At 48.1% G+C, this 17877-nt stretch overlaps 1 protein-coding gene across 1 annotated transcript; it reads left to right on the top strand.

Annotated features, from left to right (window-relative positions):
• On the top strand, positions 1-1828 carry FEN1 (flap structure-specific endonuclease 1). Its single transcript, XM_015410370.1, has one exon. It carries the CDS (start codon positions 35-37, stop codon positions 1184-1186), a length of 1152 nt encoding a protein of 383 aa, XP_015265856.1. The 5' UTR covers positions 1-34; the 3' UTR covers positions 1187-1828.
• The last annotated feature ends 16049 nt before the right edge of the window (positions 1829-17877 follow it).

Genomic DNA, 17877 nt, shown 5'->3' on the forward strand with positions numbered 1-17877 from the left:
GGTTTCAGTCTTCAGCTTCTGTTTTGCTACCAGCATGGGAATCCACGGTTTAGCCAAACTGATTGCAGATGTTGCTCCTGGTGCTATTCGAGAAAATGACATAAAGAGTTATTTTGGCCGGAAAGTGGCTATTGATGCTTCTATGAGTATTTACCAGTTCCTTATTGCTGTGCGGCAGGGAGCTGATATGCTGCAGAATGAGGAAGGTGAGACCACCAGCCACCTAATGGGCATGTTCTACCGTACCATCCGCATGGTGGAAAATGGCATCAAGCCTGTGTATGTCTTTGATGGCAAACCTCCACAGCTAAAATCGGGTGAACTGGCTAAGCGCACTGAGCGCCGAGCTGAAGCAGAGAAGCAGTTGGAAGAGGCCAAAGAGGCAGGAGAAGATGAAAACGTAGAAAAGTTCAGCAAGAGGCTAGTTAAGGTGACCAAGCAACATAATGATGAGTGCAAGAAACTGCTGACACTGATGGGCATCCCGTATGTAGAGGCACCTGGCGAGGCTGAAGCTAGCTGTGCTGCCCTGGTAAAAGCTAATAAGGTCTATGCAGCAGCCACTGAAGATATGGACTGTTTGACCTTTGGTAGCCCTGTGCTGATGCGACATCTTACTGCCAGTGAGGCTAAGAAGCTTCCCATTCAGGAATTCCACCTGAGCCGTATCCTTCAAGACATGGGCCTGACTCAGCAGGAGTTTGTTGACCTCTGCATATTGCTAGGTTGTGACTACTGTGAAAGTATCCGTGGCATTGGGCCCAAGCGTGCCGTGGAGCTCATCAAGCAGCACAAGAGCATAGAAAAAATTGTACGGCAAATCGATGCCAAGAAGTACTCCCTGCCAGAGAACTGGCTGCACAGGGAGGCCCAACAGCTTTTCTTGGAGCCTGAAGTTGTAGACCCAGAAGCTGTGGAGCTGAAGTGGAGTGAGCCCAATGAGGAGGGGCTCATCAGCTTCCTGTGCGGAGAAAAGCAATTCAGTGAAGAAAGGATCCGTAACGGGGTCAAGAGACTGAGCAAGAGTCGCCAGGGTAGCACTCAGGGGCGACTGGATGACTTCTTTAAGGTTACTGGCTCAATAACTTCAGCCAAGCGCAAAGAGCCAGAGCCCAAAGGATCTGCCAAGAAAAAGGCAAAGGGTGGTGGTGCAGCAGCAGCAGCAAAGTTAAAAAGAAGAAAATAACTTTTTTAATTGTGTCATTTCCTTTTAACTCCAAATCCTATTGGGAAGAAAGTATACTAAACTGCAAATGAAGGGCTGTTTGATGACCTGCTGTATCTCTATGATGTTTAAAAACTATACATAGTTCTTACCAGACCCTCAGCCTGACTTGGTACACGGAGGGCAGTGCTCTCAATGGTAAGAACTTCATGTTGCTAATCAGTAGTCACAGATGCCACTTCCCTGGTGGTTGGGAATGCTGCAGAGAATGAGGCTACCACAGACTCGATTCCCATGAGTCAGTCATGCTTACTCCATTCTTACTAGTTGTACCGTGCCAGGGAATGGCTTTAGTTTTGGTTATAGCTTTGAATACATACTGATGAATATACCCTTTCTTCTATTTATGTATACCTTGTTGCTTTCAAAATGAATTTTGTGAACTGGATATGTAGGGCTGCTATTCAGTGTTGAATCAATAAGATCAGCAAACAAGATGGCTTCCGACTGAACAAATCTAAAAGCTGCATTTCCATTTTGGGTCATTGTGTCCTCAGTTATGATTGATGCAGAGATCATGCTGGGTTGGATCCAGGTATCAATCAGTGGAAGGCACTAAAGTCATGAATCTGTGTTGCCCTCCCCCCAGCTATTCTTTCTGACCCCAGGATAGGCTTACCAAACGCCGGCGGGGGAAATCTATTTCCTGGCAGGATGCGTGCCGCGGGGGACGGCTGTGCGCGCTGCACCCGCCGTCGCCAGGATGTGACGCTCCGCGTTACCCTGGCAACGGGACCCAAACAGCCCCGTTGCCAGAGTAACGCGGAGCGTCACATCCTGGCGACGGCGGGTGCAGCGCGCACAGCCGTCCCCCGCGGCACGCATCCTGCCAGGAAATAGATTTCCCCCGCCGGCGTTTGGTAAGCCTACCCCAGGAAGGTTTATTCTTGAGGCCACAGGACTCATGTTGACTAATACACAGATCAGGAGCCTGTCTCAAGGAGGGGAAATTGCCCTCTTCCATCAGCACAGATCTGGGAACAATTTTTCCTTTTTCCCCATGCAGCCTTCCCCAAGATTTAAAAAAAAACACCCCACAGTTCAGTGGAGGGGAATATGGGAAAGATTCACAGTCCTTGCATTCACAGATTGCTGGATCCTGCTCCCTGTTTTGATTACACAGCTTGGCTTGCTCTTGTCAACTTAAAAAAAATGGAGTTGTCATTTACAGGGATCAACCTGACTGAAATCTTTTGAGGTGTGCTTCAAAAGAGCCACAGCATTGTGAACATGAACATGCTAGTGGTTAGAGATGATCAGAAGAGAATTTTCTTATTTGATGGGCATTGTGTGAGGGTTTTTTTAAAAAAAAAACAAAACTGGAAGAATTTTCTCTGGTTTTGTGTCCATTTAATTCAAGTTTGTAAATATGTATGACTGAAATAGGGAAATTTGTACATCTTTGGTCTTTGAAAAAATAAGGAACCAAATTGTAAACTGTCTTATTTTACGAATAGCTTTGTTTTGCTTTTAGTGTGAGAACTTTTTAAAGCAGCAGTGTAGAAACATGTCATGTGGGGTTAGTTTTTTCTGCTTTGGCTCTTGTATTAAATGTCCAATAAACCTTTTTTCATTGTCACACTGATTTGTAGTACATGTTCTAAATAATGGGGTTTACAGTTGAAAGTTACAGCTGTGGGCTGTAATTTTGCTTAAAATACTCTATTCTTGGGAATATGCTTTTTTCACTGCAGATTAATTATCTGGGAAAAAATTATTGTTGTGTTGGAAATGTCATTGGAAGCATGACATCTTTGTAGAGGAGAAAATGGTAGGACCTCTTCATAGCTTTGCTATGGTCTGGTTCTTTACATGATATACCAATTACAGAATTACAGAGTCACAGAACTAAATATATCTGCAAAGCATTAATATCTAACACGAAAATTAGGAGAAAAGATTGCAGAAGTTGGCAGACGTATGGATGACTAATGCAACGTCCAAGTGAGATTTGCAGGAGTGGATGAAATTTATGAAACTAGTTTTGCTTAAAAGTATGACAGTGAGCAGCCACCCTCCTTTGTTTTTCATGACTGTCTTTAATAGGTACTGTCACAGTTATTAGCTATCAGTTGAGTAAATGTAGTTTCAGGAAACATCAGTTGAACAAGTTAGTTTGCTAGTTTCTCCTAACTAAACAAGAGAGCTGACACATTAATGAACATTACAACACTGTGCTGTAAAGATCTATCTCTAGTATCTCTTCTCTTGTGCTCATTCTCAGTATTATGATCTTCAGGAATAAACCAGTGGCTAGAATTTCTAAACTAGTTAAATTCCTTTCACCATCACGGCTGCTGTCAGTAGGAGCTGTGAATGACAGCATTTCTTATCTTGTCACTATGGCTTTCAGTAGACATGTGACTTGGGTTGGTGGAAACCCCAACCCAACCTGTGTTTAATGTGTGATCCAGTACTCACTTTACAAATAGCAGGGGGGGGGAATTATCTCCAGAGCATGATGTGGTAGTAGGAGGGGCTCAGCCTTCTCCTGCAGCCCCTCCCTTGCTTGGCTGCGAGTGACAACCACCCCTCCCAACTGAGAGGGCATAAACATAGAGTCCACCAACTCCTCCCTTTGACTAGCGTGTTGGGGGAGGCGGGACAAGGTGTCAGCTAAGGAGTTTGCTTTCTCCGGGAAGTGCTGGAGAGTGAAGCGGAACTTAGAGAAAAACTCTGCCCACCAGAGCTTCTTAGCATTTAGGCTGCGAGGGGTGCATAATGTTTCCAAGTTCTTGTGATCCGGCCAAACTTCAAATGGGACTCATGCACCCTCCAGCCAATGCCTCCAAGTGATTAATGCAAGCCTAATATCAGCCGCCTCTTTGTCCCAAACTGCCCTGTTTCGTTCTGTTGCATTAAACTTTTTGAAAACGCAGGCAAGTGGGTGGAGCTTCCCATCCACCCCTTCTTGCAGGATGCCCCCCTCATTGCAACGTCAGAGGCATCGACCTGTATAATAAATTTCCTAGTTTCATTGGGGTGGCTTATTATTGGCTCAGACGTGAACAGCGCTTTCAACTTATCAAATGCTTCCTGCCATTCAGCTGTCCACTCCAGCCGCGCCCCTAGGTTCGTACTGTCCAGCCCCTTCCTTTTAGTCTTCAGCAAGTCAGTGAGGGGCAAGCTCACTTGAGCAAAATTTGAGATAACATTTCTATAAAAATGGGAAAAATCCTAGGAACGCTTGAAGTTGGCGTCTGGTGCGAGAGGCCTCTCACCCCAGCACATCCGCAACCTTGTGAGGATCCATCTCTAACCCCCGGGGAGAGATACGATAGCCCAGGAAGTTCACTTGGGTCGCGTGGAACTCACATTTTGACAGCTTAGCAAACAGTTTATCGTCATAGAGAGTTTGTAAAACTTCCCTCTCCAACTTCACATGGGACTCTTTATCACTGGAGTACAGTAAAATATCAAGATAAACTAGCGTCCCCTAGTTCATTTATTAAGTTCATAAACACCCCGGGGGGGCCCTGTAGCCCAAACAAGCATCACCAGATATTCAAACTGGCCCAATGGGGTATTGAAGGCAGTTTTGGGTTCATCCCCCTCTCTGATGTGCACCCGGAAGTACGCGTTTCTTAAATCCAGCTTGGTGAAGATTTTCCCCTTGGCAGCCTCCGTTAGGAGGTCTTTAATCAATGGCAGGGGATAAGCGTTTGTGGTTGACACCGCATTCAAACCTTGATAGTCAGTGCATAGCTGGAGGCCCCCGTCTTTTTCCAGAAGAGAATGGGGGCGGCAAACGAGGAGAAGTCTGGGCGGATGAAACCCCGCGCCAAGTTTTTGTCAATGAACTTCCGTAACTCCTTCTCCACGGGTCTCATGGAGTACAGTTTCCCTTTGGTCAGCTTGTGCCCCGGCAAGATCTCAATGGCACAGTGAATTGTGGTGGTGGGGAAGTTCATCAGCCTCCTCCTCGAATACCTTAGCTAAATCCCAGTACTCCACACGGATGGAGTCTAACTCCTCTTAGTGAGAGCGCAACTTGACTCCAGATATGCTAAAGACAAACTGATTTTTATGAAAAACCTTTAGATATTGATAAAATTCTATTAGCAGCAGATGAAAAACTTATAAAAAATTTTATATGTTATTATTAGATACCAGGATGCAAGATGAGGTCATGAAATTTGTAATGATTAGATGGGCTCATAATATAGGACAGAATATTGAATTAGACCAATGGGCTAGGGCAGGGGTGTCGAACTCATTTGTTATGAGGGCTGGATCTGACATAAATGAGACCTTGTTGGGCCGGGCCATGTGTGTCATAAAATGTAATGCCAGGTAGTGGAGATATAAACTTTATAAAGGACACAAGCACAAAGATTTTTTTTTACTTAAAATAAAAACATGCTTAAAACATTAGCTCTGTAAACTGCAAACCTACTTTTGATTTATTGACATTCACCACAGAAATTTCATGCTCAGAGTTCTGAGTCTAGGACCCAGGTTAAAACATGAAATGGCTGAGTGATTAAGAGAGTCTGGCGAAGCAAGCTATGATGCAGCAGCAGCAGAACTGGAAGCAGGAGATGGTCAGTTCCATTGTGGGCCTGATGGAAGCCTTCCGGGGGCCTGATCCGGCCCTCGTGTCACATGTTTGACACCCCTGGGCTAGGGTATGGGAAACAAATCTTAAGTGTACCAAAGCTATATCTTATAAAGAAAATGTGTATAAAATGTTTTATAGCTGGCATATTACACCGGAGATGTTAGCAAAACTTTATCCAAATATGTCAAATGAATGTTGGAAATGTTTTTCATATGTGGTGGTCATGTGCAGAAAGCAAAAAATACTGGGCATGGATTCATGAGATACTTCAAAAATTATTAGAAACCAGTAATCCATTTGTACCAGAATTGTTTTTATTAAATATAATCCCAGACAGATTTAAAACATATGTTTATATGATTGTAAACGTTGTAACAACTGCTAGAATTTTATATGCAAAATATTGGAGAAAGGAAGAAACACAAACTAAAGAAGAAATAATCTGCAAGTTATTGGACATGGCAGAAATGGACAAATTAACGTTGATGTTGCAAGATTAAAAAAGAAGAAATTTTTGACAAAACATGGTCAAGTATCAGCTATGCTGCCATGGGGGTTGGGATGCTCAGTCAGAGTCTGTGTAAATTGCTTTCGCATTCCTCTCTATGCTTTGCGCTGAAATGCTTATCTATAACGATGTGCAGGTGGGAGGGTGTGTTGTCTGCCTTTCCAGGCAGCCGTGGGAGCTGGACCGTTCCCAGCTTCGCCTAGGAACAGTTTGCTGGCTTTAGCCCGTGCGCGGGAGGGTGCCTAATTGGCCAGCACAGTGGGGGGGGGGTGCATACAAATGCCCTGTATCTTATTATGTCCAAGGGACAACTGCCATTCTTAACAATGACTATGTTAATGCATCTATAGCTCTTCAATAAAAGTATAACCTTTCTTGAAAGCATGTACTTCGTTGTTGGCTGTGAGTTCTGACATCAAGATTTTATAAATGGATTGAAAGCTATGTGTAAAAGCTACTTAACATTTAATATCCATTATTGTAATATAGAATTTGAATATATATGTAATTTATAACAGACTAGGTGTACAAAAGAAATGGCCATATAGAATGTCAATAAGTATATGCTCTCCTTTTTTGTTTTGTGTAAAGTTTCGTGTTTTTGTTATGTGTGTTGGAAACTAATAAAAATATTATTTATTTATTTTTAAAGGGGATGAAGCCTAACTCCTCCTTAGCCAGGCAGGCATGGACGGGGACATCCGGAGGCTCATCCCTCCCCACTCAGGGAGCCAGGAGTGGTGCCTGCAGCCAGGAGCCATGAATGTGACAGTCCCCTCACTCCACTGGATGTAAGGGTCATGGGCTCTAAGCCATGGGCTTCCCAGCACCATGGGAAGGTGGGCCATGGGGTTTATAACAAATGTCCGGGTTTCCCAGATGGACCCCGTCCACATGATGAACGGCACCGTCTGATAATCGCAGGGCTCACACATGGTTTTCAAGTTAGGATTTTTACCTAAGTTAGAGATATTGACTGTTAAAGTTGCTCTGTTGTACATGCTATCATAATTATCAACGCTGTTAGACAATTTAGAATCGTAGCACCAGGAGCCGATACTGTGTTCAGCTTGGAGAGGAGGAATTGGCCTGATTAGTTGATACCAGTGGTCGGATGCCACCACAGAGACTGGCTGGTGAAGCTATGGCTGAGCAACATATTCCGGTGCTCTTGGGGAGGGGAAAGTTTAGCGGTGGGTCTAGGCAGAAGCCTAAGGGAAGGGTGTTGAGAAAAAGAAGGACTCGGCACCCTTCCAGCCTACGACCCATCCCGAAGGAGGTCAGCAGTGGGGCTAGGATGAAGTACCCCTCTCCGTCATTGGTGTGTAATGCCAGGTCCATCAATAATAAGACAGTCCTTTGCGACTTTGTCATGGAACAACAGGTGGACCTTGCGTGCATAACTGAGACCTGGGTGCGGGATGGGGAGACGGTAGCTCTCTCCCAACTTGCCCCACCCGGGTTCTTGGTCCTACATCAATCGCGGGCGGAGGGGAGGTGTGGCAATTTTCATTCGGGAGGCTTTCTCCTTCAGGGCGCTCCCCCTGCTGGAGATCACGGGCATGGAGTGTGTCGGCTTCGTGCTGGGGACTGTGGAGAGTTTGGCGATCTGGCTAGTGTACCGACTGCCTAATCCACTGGCCAATAGCCTGCTGGTCCTGCGTGGGGACGTTGCTGGAGCACCCTAGGCTTTTGGTCTTGGGTGACTTCAATGTCCATGCCGATGACGCGGCCTCCAGCCGGGCTGCGGACCTGGTTTTGTCCATGGCAACACTGGGACTCTCTCAATTTGTAGCGATCCCCACGCACCAGGCTGGGCCCATGCTCGATTTGATCTTCGCAGCAGGGATTACAGTGGACCGGATTACTGCAGCAGCAGTACCATGGTCGGACCACTTTGTCCTGAAGGCTCATCTGAATGTCCCACCCCAACCCTGTTTAGGCGGTGAGCAGATTTTAGCTCACCCACGGAACCAAATGGACCCTGTTCGGCTTTGGATGGCTCTGCGGGATCCGATGCCCCCTGGCAGCTCATTGGATGAGCTTGTGGAGGACTGGTATGACCAACTCTTCACAACCATCAATGAGATCGCTCCCAGGTGCCCTCTGTGCGCTCACTCGAGGCTGGCTCCTTGGTATACTCAGGGGTTGCGGCTTATGAAACGAGAGCTAAGACAGCTAGAGAGACAGTGGCGGCGTGCTTGCGACGAAGCATCAAGAACATCTTATAGGACGTTTATGAGATCCTATGAGATGGCAGTCAAGGCTGCTAAGAGGGAGTTCTATGCAGTCAGGATTGCATCTGCGAGCTCACGCCCAGCCCAATTATTTAGAACAATTCGGTCTTTATTTATTTATTTATTTTTGGGATTTATATCCCGCCCCATCCAATATACAGCTCTGCCTCATGGCAGACAAAACAGTAGGGAATTGGATATTGGCTGTGAGGCTTTTGCGAGCTATTTTGCAGATAAAGTTTTGACGCTCCGCCGTGACCTCCCTGCCACAATTGAAACAGTGAGTGAACTTGAGGTCCCTTGCACATCTGCGCGGGGTTTAGAATGTTTTGACCCGCTCAGTCTGGAGGAAGTTGACAGACTGCTCACATCTGTGTGTCCAACCACGTGCCGTCTTGATCCGTGCCCTTCCTGGCTCATTAAAGCGGGCCACGAGGGGTTTTGAGGTGCCATAAGGAAGATTAGCAACAAGTCCCTCTTGGAGGGACGGTTCCCTGAGGCACTCAAGGAGGCGATGGTCCGACCTCTCCTGAAAAAACCAACTCTGGACCCGGCTGGATTGGCCAACTATCGGGCAAATTGATTGAGAGGGCTGTGGTGACACAGCTTCAGAGATTTCTGGATGACGTTTCTGTCCTTGATCCATTCCAGTCCGGCTTTCGCCCAGGTCACGGGACGGAGACAATGCTGGTTGCCCTTACTGATGACCTTCGGAGGCATCTGGATCGAGGCGGTGTGGTGGCACTGTTGTTAGATCTGTCAGCTGTGTTTGACACGGTCGGCCACCAGTTGCTGACCCATCACCTCGCCGACGTAGGGATACAGGGGCTCGCTCTTCAATGGCTTGCTTCTTTTCTCCAACGTCGGGGACAGAGGGTGGCGATAGGGGAACAGCAGTCCTGGAGGCACCCACTTGAATGTGGTCTGCCTCAGGGGGCAGTGCTTTCCCCAATGTTGTTTAACATCTACATGTGCCCCGTCGCCCAGATTGCAAGGAGGTTTGGGTTGGGTTGCCATCAATATGCTGATGACACCCAGCTCTATCTAATGTTGGGCGGCCGGTCAGGCTCCAATCCAGAAGATCTAAACTGGGCGTTACAGGCCGTGGCTGGGTGGCTCAGGCTGAGCCGGCTGAAACTAAACCCAGCAAAGACGAAGGTCCTGTGCCTGAGTCGGAGCGGACCGGGGTTGGTATGCCAGTTTGGTGAGAGCCAGGTTGGTGTAGTGGTTAAGTGTGCGGACTCTAATCTGGGAGAACCTGGTTTGATTCTCCACTCCTCCACTTGCACCTGCTGATGTGACCTTGGGTCAGTCATAAGCTCTGGCACACCTGAAAGAGCAATTTGTGTCAGAGTTCTCTCAGCCCTACCTACCTCACAGGGTGTCTGTTATGGGGAGGGGAAGGGAAAGGAGTTTGTAAGCCGCTCTGAGACTCCAAGTGAAGGGCGGGATATAAATCCAATCTCTTCTTCTCCCAACCTTTGATGGGGCGCCGTTGGTGCCAGTGTCGGAGGTTAGGAGTTTGGGAGTGCTCCTGGATCCCTCCTTAACTATGGAGGCCCAGGTGGCAGCCACGGCCAGATCAGCATTTTATCATCTTAGGCTGATTCGGCAGTTGGTTCCCTTCCTTGGCCGCGATGACCTGGCTACAGTGATCCATGCGATGGTCACCTCGAGGTTAGGCTACTGTAACACTCTCTACATGGGGCTGCCTTTGGTGCAGATCCGGAAGCTGCAGCTAGTGTAGAATACGGCTGCCAGGCTGATGATGGGTCTCCCCAAGTGGGAGCGCATCCAGCCTGGGCTGAAAGCGCTGCACTAGCTGCCACTAGCGTTTCAAAGTGCTGGTTCTTACCTTTAAAACCCTATATGGCCAGGGTCCGACTTACCTGAGGGACCGCCTTTCCTAACATATACCCCCAAGAGCACTTTGGTCTGGGGCACAACATAGCCTGGTGGTTCCAGGCCCCCGGGAGGCAAGGCTCGCCATGACTAAGGCCAGGTCCTTTTCGGTGGCGGCCCCTACGTGGTGGAACGAGCTCCCGGAGGAGATCAGGGCCCTGCGGGACCTTATGCAGTTCCGCAGGGCCTGTAAGACAGAGCTCTCCCGCCAGGCTTTCACATAGGGGCCGCCACTACCACCGCCACCAATGATGTGGACAACATTGGGGTTAAGGATGGCCCGGGAAAACCTACCACAATTTTTGCGTGACTGATACCACCGGACTTACTTGCATGGGACCAGCTATAAGACAACATAATCTCCGGAGAACTGTCTGTTTACCATCATGGCATACATCCTGGGACCATCTTGTTTTAATTGAGTATTGTTGTGATTAATTGTGAATAATGTTTTTATTGCTTTTACCTTGTTTTATATGGGCTTTGCCCCTTGTAAGCTGCCCTGAGCTCGCTTTGCGGGGAGGGCGGGGTAGAAATCCCAATAAATAAATAAATAGTAGACCCATCCATCTGGGTGAAAATCAGGGGCTTGGGTAACCACTGCACCAGGATCCCCAAGCCTGTCACTCTGGAAGGACTAATCAAGTTAAGGACTGACACAGTCACGAAAGTGGGGTGACTGCTCACTGATCATGGCGCAGACGCCTCTCTGTGGCAGCCCCAGACTGGGCACTGAGTTGCAGGGCCCAAGGTAGCTTCGAGTGTAGACTCCCCCTTTTCACAAGTGTTTCTGGTCCCTTCCGCTCAGAGACCTTGGGGGTGGATGGTGTAACCACCACTGGGCAGAAGGCTGCATAGTGGCCGGCTTCCCCACACCGAAGGCAGAGCCCCTGGCACATCCTTTGGTCCCACATTGGTTCCTTTGGCTTAGGGCAGGAGGCTTTTGGGATCGCCCCAGGGGTCCTTGGGTACACTTTAGGAGAGGTCATCTTAATCAGCTGAAGGCGGTTCTCTGCATCTCCCGCTTCTCTCACCCAGGCCACCAGAGAGATCGAGTTCATGTTCCGCAGCACGGCTTCCCGGATCTGGTGGCTCAGCCCCAAGCAATAATGCTCCACAAACACTGGCTCGGGCCACCCTTGGATCTTGCGTGCATCTTGAACTCATCGGCGTACTCACACACTGACTGACTTCTTTGCTTCAGGGCATGCAGGGTGGTACGCGCTTTCTCAGCCTCCATGAGGTCTTTGTACTGCCATCTCAAGGACGTGTGTGATTTAAAGATTTATATGTTGTCCTCCCTTACCCCTTTGAATCAATGTTAGTCCCGTGTGTATTTGAGTAACTGTAAATTGCTCAGAGCCAGCAGCTCTGCAGGATTGAGCGATTAATAAATTGAAAGATATGATGATGATGATTATTATTATTATTATTATTATTATTATTATTATTAATAATATTATTGTATAAACGCCTGCACCTCATGGAGTTCAGGCCCATGCAGATTGTGCAGCCCCACATACCAGTCAGCTGCTCGTTCTCACAGCCTCAAGCTGATGTAGTCCACTCGGTGCTCGTCCAACGGGAACAGATGGCCCCAGTTGCGGAGGAACTTCTGCACTTGCAGTAGGAAGAATGCGAGCTTGTCAGGGTTGCCGTTGAAGGTGGTATTCAAGAGCTCCTTCGGCCGATCGAGCCCTGGCATCCATGGGGGTGAGGCAGGCGGCCCGGCAGGGACACCTGGACCCCCAGGTACTGGCACAGCACTGGCAGCACTTGACCCAGGGGGATTTGTTGTACTGGGGGCACCTGTTGCACTGGAGGAGCTGCCGGCGCTCCCGGCTGCTGCAGCCACAACTCCTGTTGCACCGTAGTGGTTATTAATCATGGGATGTCCAGCATCATGTCATGCATCTCCCACTGCAACTCCTCTTGTTGGGCTTGCAGTTGACAGCACATCTTTTCCATTGGGTCCTCGTCCACGCCACCAGCCCTGCCATTGTTGTATCCCCTCTCAGAGAGGTAATCATAGTGGCTGGCACCCCCCGACTGGGGGGTGGTAATCCACGACTCCTGGGTGTCAGTCAGGAAGCAGCCCACAAGTATGGGTCTCTCCACGGCTTATGATACCCGGGCCCCTCACTCATAGCAATAGTAATGAGGGGAGGTCTCCTCTGTCGTGGTGGGGACTACTTCTGTCATAGTAGTTGGAATACCCTCACCTTCCTCGTCACTCATTTTGAGGTACGGGGTCAGGGCTAATGGAGCCTTTACACTCTGTCAGAGTCTCACAACACATAGGCTCAACAACGTTCCTTTCAGAAGGATCAAGTTTATTGAATGCAGTAGAGGGATTTCCGGTCTGTGGATCAGCGATGGCAGTTGCTCTCCCAGGACTTTGGGAGAACGACCCGCACACCAGTGGTATTAAGGGGTGCTACCTCAAGTAGCACTCACACGAAGCCTTTGTGATAGGCTCCAGGCCAGAGGGCTTTTGAGGGGCAGACTCTTCGATGGCTTAATGCCAGAGAATTGAGGCTTCCCTCCACCCTGATGGTCCTGCTGCTGTGTGGCCCTTGGGCACAAGCTGATTCGACTGGGACAAGCGCTGGAGATCGAGGGGAATATCGATTACTGCGAGCGAGGTCAGAATGCTCGATAATGAACGTGAATTCAAAATAAGTGGAATAATATAAAAGTGAACTAACCCCCCCCCCATGGGGAAAGCGGAGCGCAAAGAGGAACGCCTCTTATGCGAATGGACAGATAAAAGAAATGAAGGGGCAGGGGAAAAAACAAGCAGCGATCTTCTTTTGAGAGACCTGAGCGTTGACATTGAGTTGACGATTTTTTGAGTCCGTGAGAAGTGGTTTGGAATTGTAAACAATCGTATAAAATGGCGGCTTCGCAAAGGAAGTTTAAAACAAAGCCAGCGGGTAGTCAGAGCCCAAAACCGGAAGAGGGAGCAGACGTCTGCGTGCCGGTTATGCTCAAGCCAGTGATGGAGCAACTCAATGGTATTAACCAGCAACTGACTTCCTTGAATCAAAACCTCGCATCACAGCAGCTCCAACTGGCAGAAACGGGAGAAGAAGGGGGAGCATGCGACCAAGAGAATTAAAGAGATAGACACCACAAATAAGAAAATAAAGAAAAGAATGGGGGAAGTTGAAGCAAAACAAAACTTCCAAGAAAATTGTTTGTTACAGCTACAAATGGACAATGCCAATATGATTCTCAGATTCCAGGGAGCGCCTGAATCGGAAAAGGGGGATCTGAGGAAGCTTCTCAGTGAGGTCATCGCTCCAGGATGTCCAGACCCCAGGCATTCGAATAAATCCACGTTTGGGTTAACAAAGAAGCATTTATTGAAAAGCGATGGTGAATCAGGAACAACAGGATTGTTAAGAATGAAACTTACTACTGGGGTGCAATATAATAAACAAACTCAAAGATGACCACATCCAATGGGGCGACTTCCCACGTGCAGGAAAAACAGGTACTTTGCCGCCTAGACATCCCTGGGAATGAACGGTCCATAACATAAACATACTACAGTTCTCATGCCGACTAATTAAAGCAGTTCCACACTCTGTCAAACCTCCAGCCCCGACCTTGGCATTATCTAGTTACAAAGCAGACCGAGCTGACATGAAAAGGAATGCACCTAACGAGCTCAGTCGAAGCAACAGGGATATGCAATCAGAAGCCGGGTAGCAGAATGGGGGAGGGAAGGGGGAACTCCAGCCGGAGTCCATAGGGTCACACAGAAGTCCATGGCAGCTTGCTGACATACTGCCTCCCCAAAAATCCATCTTACCCACCATCTCCCGGGTTGAGCGGGAGACCTCCCAGGTTGTCCAGGAACCGTTTATGGTAGTTCCTGAGCATATAAGGGGCCCGAATATCCCCTTCTTCCACCCATTCCCGGTGCTGTGGTCCGAAGTCTACCCATTCAATCAAATACCACAGTTTACCCCTTTTCCATTTGGAATCCAAGATATCAGCAATCTCATAGTGTTCTCCGCCCTCCACCAATATTGGCGGGGGTACCACCTTTTCAGGCCTCCACGGGGAGTCCCCAGTTGCTTTTTTCAGGAGGGTGAAATGAAACACTGAATGTAAAGAATGCAAGTTCTTAGGCAGTTCCACATCAACAGCAACTTTATTAATAAGCTTCTTCACCTTAAAAGGACCAATAAATTTCCAACCCAATTTTCTGCTAGGTCGTAGCAGTTTGATGTTCTTTGTAGACACATACACAAAATCACCAGGCTGTAGAGCCCAACCCACCACCCTTTTCTTATCAGCCTGTGTTTTATATACTGCTTTGGCAGTATCTAGAGTTTGGCACAATATAGGCCAGGCCTGCTGCAATGCCTCACACCATGCACCCACATCCCCAGGAAGTTGAGGTGTTTCTCTCCCCAAAAAAGATAAGGGGGGGCTATCATAACCAGAGACAGCTTTGAAAGGAGACATCCCTATAGAATTATGCAATGTATTATTGTAACAATATTCAGCCAATGGCAACAAATCACACCAATCATTTTGTTGATAGTTCGTAAAACACCTGAGATACTGTTCCAAAGTTTGCTTAACTCGTTCCGTTTGTCCATCAGTCTCTGGGTCGTAAGAATGCTTAGTCCCTGTTCCACCCCCATAATGTTCATTAGTTCTTTCCAGAATTTGGAAACAAATTGCGTTCCTCTGTCCGAAATTACCTTTGCCGGTAAGGAATGTAGTCTCACAACGTGTGTCATGAATGCTTTGGCCAGCCCACATGCCGTGGGAAGAGAAGGGAAAGGAACAAAATGGGCTTGCTTTGAGAACAAATCCACCACCACCCAAATGACCATTTTTCCCTTGCTGGTAGGGAGATCAGTGATAAAATCCATGGAAATAACTTCCCAAGGTCTCCCTGGGGTTGGCAATGGTTGCAATAGTCTAGGGGTCTTTCCCCCTCTCGGTTTTGTGAGAGCGCACAATTGGCAAGAACGTACAAAGTCTAACAAATCTTTGCACATGTGTGGCCACCAGCATTGACGACGCAACAGTTGCAGTGATTTCACAAACCCCCAGTGTCCTGCAAGTTTAGTGCCATGCGGCGTTTCCATTACTTCTCTGCGCAGTGAAATAGGTATGTATAGTTTGTCTCTAGACTACCACAATCCATTTGGCCCCTTTTTGCACTCAGGTAGTTCCGACATCACCCCCTCATCGTCCGCAGAAAAATTATCATTGTAATGGTCCTGCCATGCTTTCGCAGGAGGGGGAGGAGGGGGGCCCACTGCCACCTGCTGAGCCGTGGGAAGGTTTTTCGCTTGGCTGCAGCTGGGTGGGAGTAAAGATTGAATCAATGATGATGTCTCGTTGGCTGTCGTGCTGTGGGAGGCGTGACAAGCCATCAGCCAAGGAGTTAGCTGAGCCGGGGAAATGGTGCAAAGTGAACTGAAACTTAGAGGAAAAAATCAGCCCACCTCAGTTGCATAGCATTTAAACTTCTGTGCGATTTCAAAGTCTCTAGGTTTTTATAATCAGTCCAAACCTCAAACGGCACCCGTGCTCCTTCAAGCCAATGGCGCCATGAGCATAGCGCCATCCGGATTGCTGACGCTTCCTTCTCCCACACAGACCAGTGTCGTTCTGCGTCAGAAAACCTTTTGGAGACGTACGCCAGTGGATGCAACTGCCCATCCTCCCCCCTCTGTAAGATTGCAGCACCCATTGCTACATCCGAAGCGTCAGTTTGCACAATGAACTTTTTGTTCTCATCCGGGTGCGCCAGGATGGGTGCAGAAGTAAACATTTGTTTCAATCGCTTGAAAGCCTCATCACATTCCGGGGACCATTTAAGCGGTGCTCCCGGTTTGGTGGCATCAAAACCTTTCCCCTTAGTTTTCAGCAAGTCAGTAAGGGGTAACACAATTTGAGCGAACCCCTTGATGAACCCACGGTAAAAATTGGCGAATCCTAAGAACCCTTGGAGCTGTCTTCGGGTCCTGGGCAGTTCCCATTCCACCACATCCCGCACTTTCCCGGGGTCCATTTCCAACCCTCCCCCCCGAAATGCGATAACCCAAAAAGTCAATGTGCGGTTTGTGAAATTCACATTTTGACAATTTGGCGAACAGTTTGTGCTTGTGTAACGTTTTTAGAACCTTTCGGACCAGTTTCACGTGTGAGGGGAGGTCTTGTGAATAAATTAAAATGTCGTCTAAGTAAATAATTCCCTTAAAAAGGTGTTCATGTAGGACTTCGTTAATCAGGTTCATGAAGACCCCCGGGACCCCTTGAAGCCCGAAGGGCATCACTAGGTACTCGAACTGACCCAACGGAGTATTAAAGGCTGTTTTACTCTCATCCCCCTCCTTGATGCGCACCCGAAAGTACGCGTCTCGTAAGTTCAGTTTAGAAAAGATTTTTCCCTTGGCCGCCTCTGTCAATAAGTCTTTGATTAGTGGAAGGGGGTATGCGTTCGTTGTTGACACAGCATTCAGTCCCCGATAATCAGTACATAGGCGCAGCCCCCCGTCTTTCTTTTTTCTGAACAAAACAGGTGCGGCAAATGGCGAAGACGCTGGCCGAATAAATCCTCTCTCCAAATTTTTGTCAATGAACTTCCTTAGTTCTTCCTTCTCAGCCGGCCCCATAGCATAAATTTTCCCCTTTGGCAACTTTGCCCCCGGTACCAATTCAATACTACAATCAGTTTTTCTATGGGTTGGTAGCTCGTCCGCTTCCTCCTCCCCAAACGCATGGGCTAAGTCGTGATATTCCGGTGGCAAGGTGTTTAGTTCAGTGGGATTCAATGCGCCATACGGGAATTGCACAGCTGTAGGGGTTTCCAATTCCCCCTCCCATTTATGCTCCACACACTTGGTTGACACAAACTCTATTTTGCCCTCTTCCCACAGTATGTAGGGATCGTGGCTATACAGCCAAGGGGCACCCAAGACTAGGGCAAATTGTGAGTCTGGGGTGAGGATTAATGAGCATTGTTCCCAGTGTTCCCCAGCCCCCAACCGTAAAGGCATAGTCTCGTGTACACATGGTTTCATTGGGGCTCCGTCCATTTGGGTAAAAATTATAGGGGATTTCAGCTTTTTGATTCCGGCTTCTAAGCCAAGCACCACATTTGGGCTAATTAAGTCTCTCCCACACCCGGAGTCTATTAGTGCTTTCACTCGCACATGAGTCCCCAGGATCGGGTTCATTAAAGACACAGTCACAAAGAAAAGCGAGGGGGGTTCTCTCACCACTATAGGCGCCTCCAACGTTATGCCCTGTTGTTGTGCGCCCTTTACAACAGGACTTGGCCGTTTCCCACCTCCTCTGTTTCTGATCCGGTTGAGTCTTCTTGCACATCCTCCGGTGCTGCTTGGAGTGCTTTCGCGAACTTTGGTTTGGCTGTCCCCTTCTTGGTTGGTGTCGTAGTTTTCTG

Source organism: Gekko japonicus, unplaced genomic scaffold (genome assembly GCF_001447785.1).
Source record: "Gekko japonicus isolate JY-2015 unplaced genomic scaffold, Gekko_japonicus_V1.1 scaffold1737, whole genome shotgun sequence".
NCBI lineage: Eukaryota > Metazoa > Chordata > Lepidosauria > Squamata > Gekkonidae > Gekko > Gekko japonicus.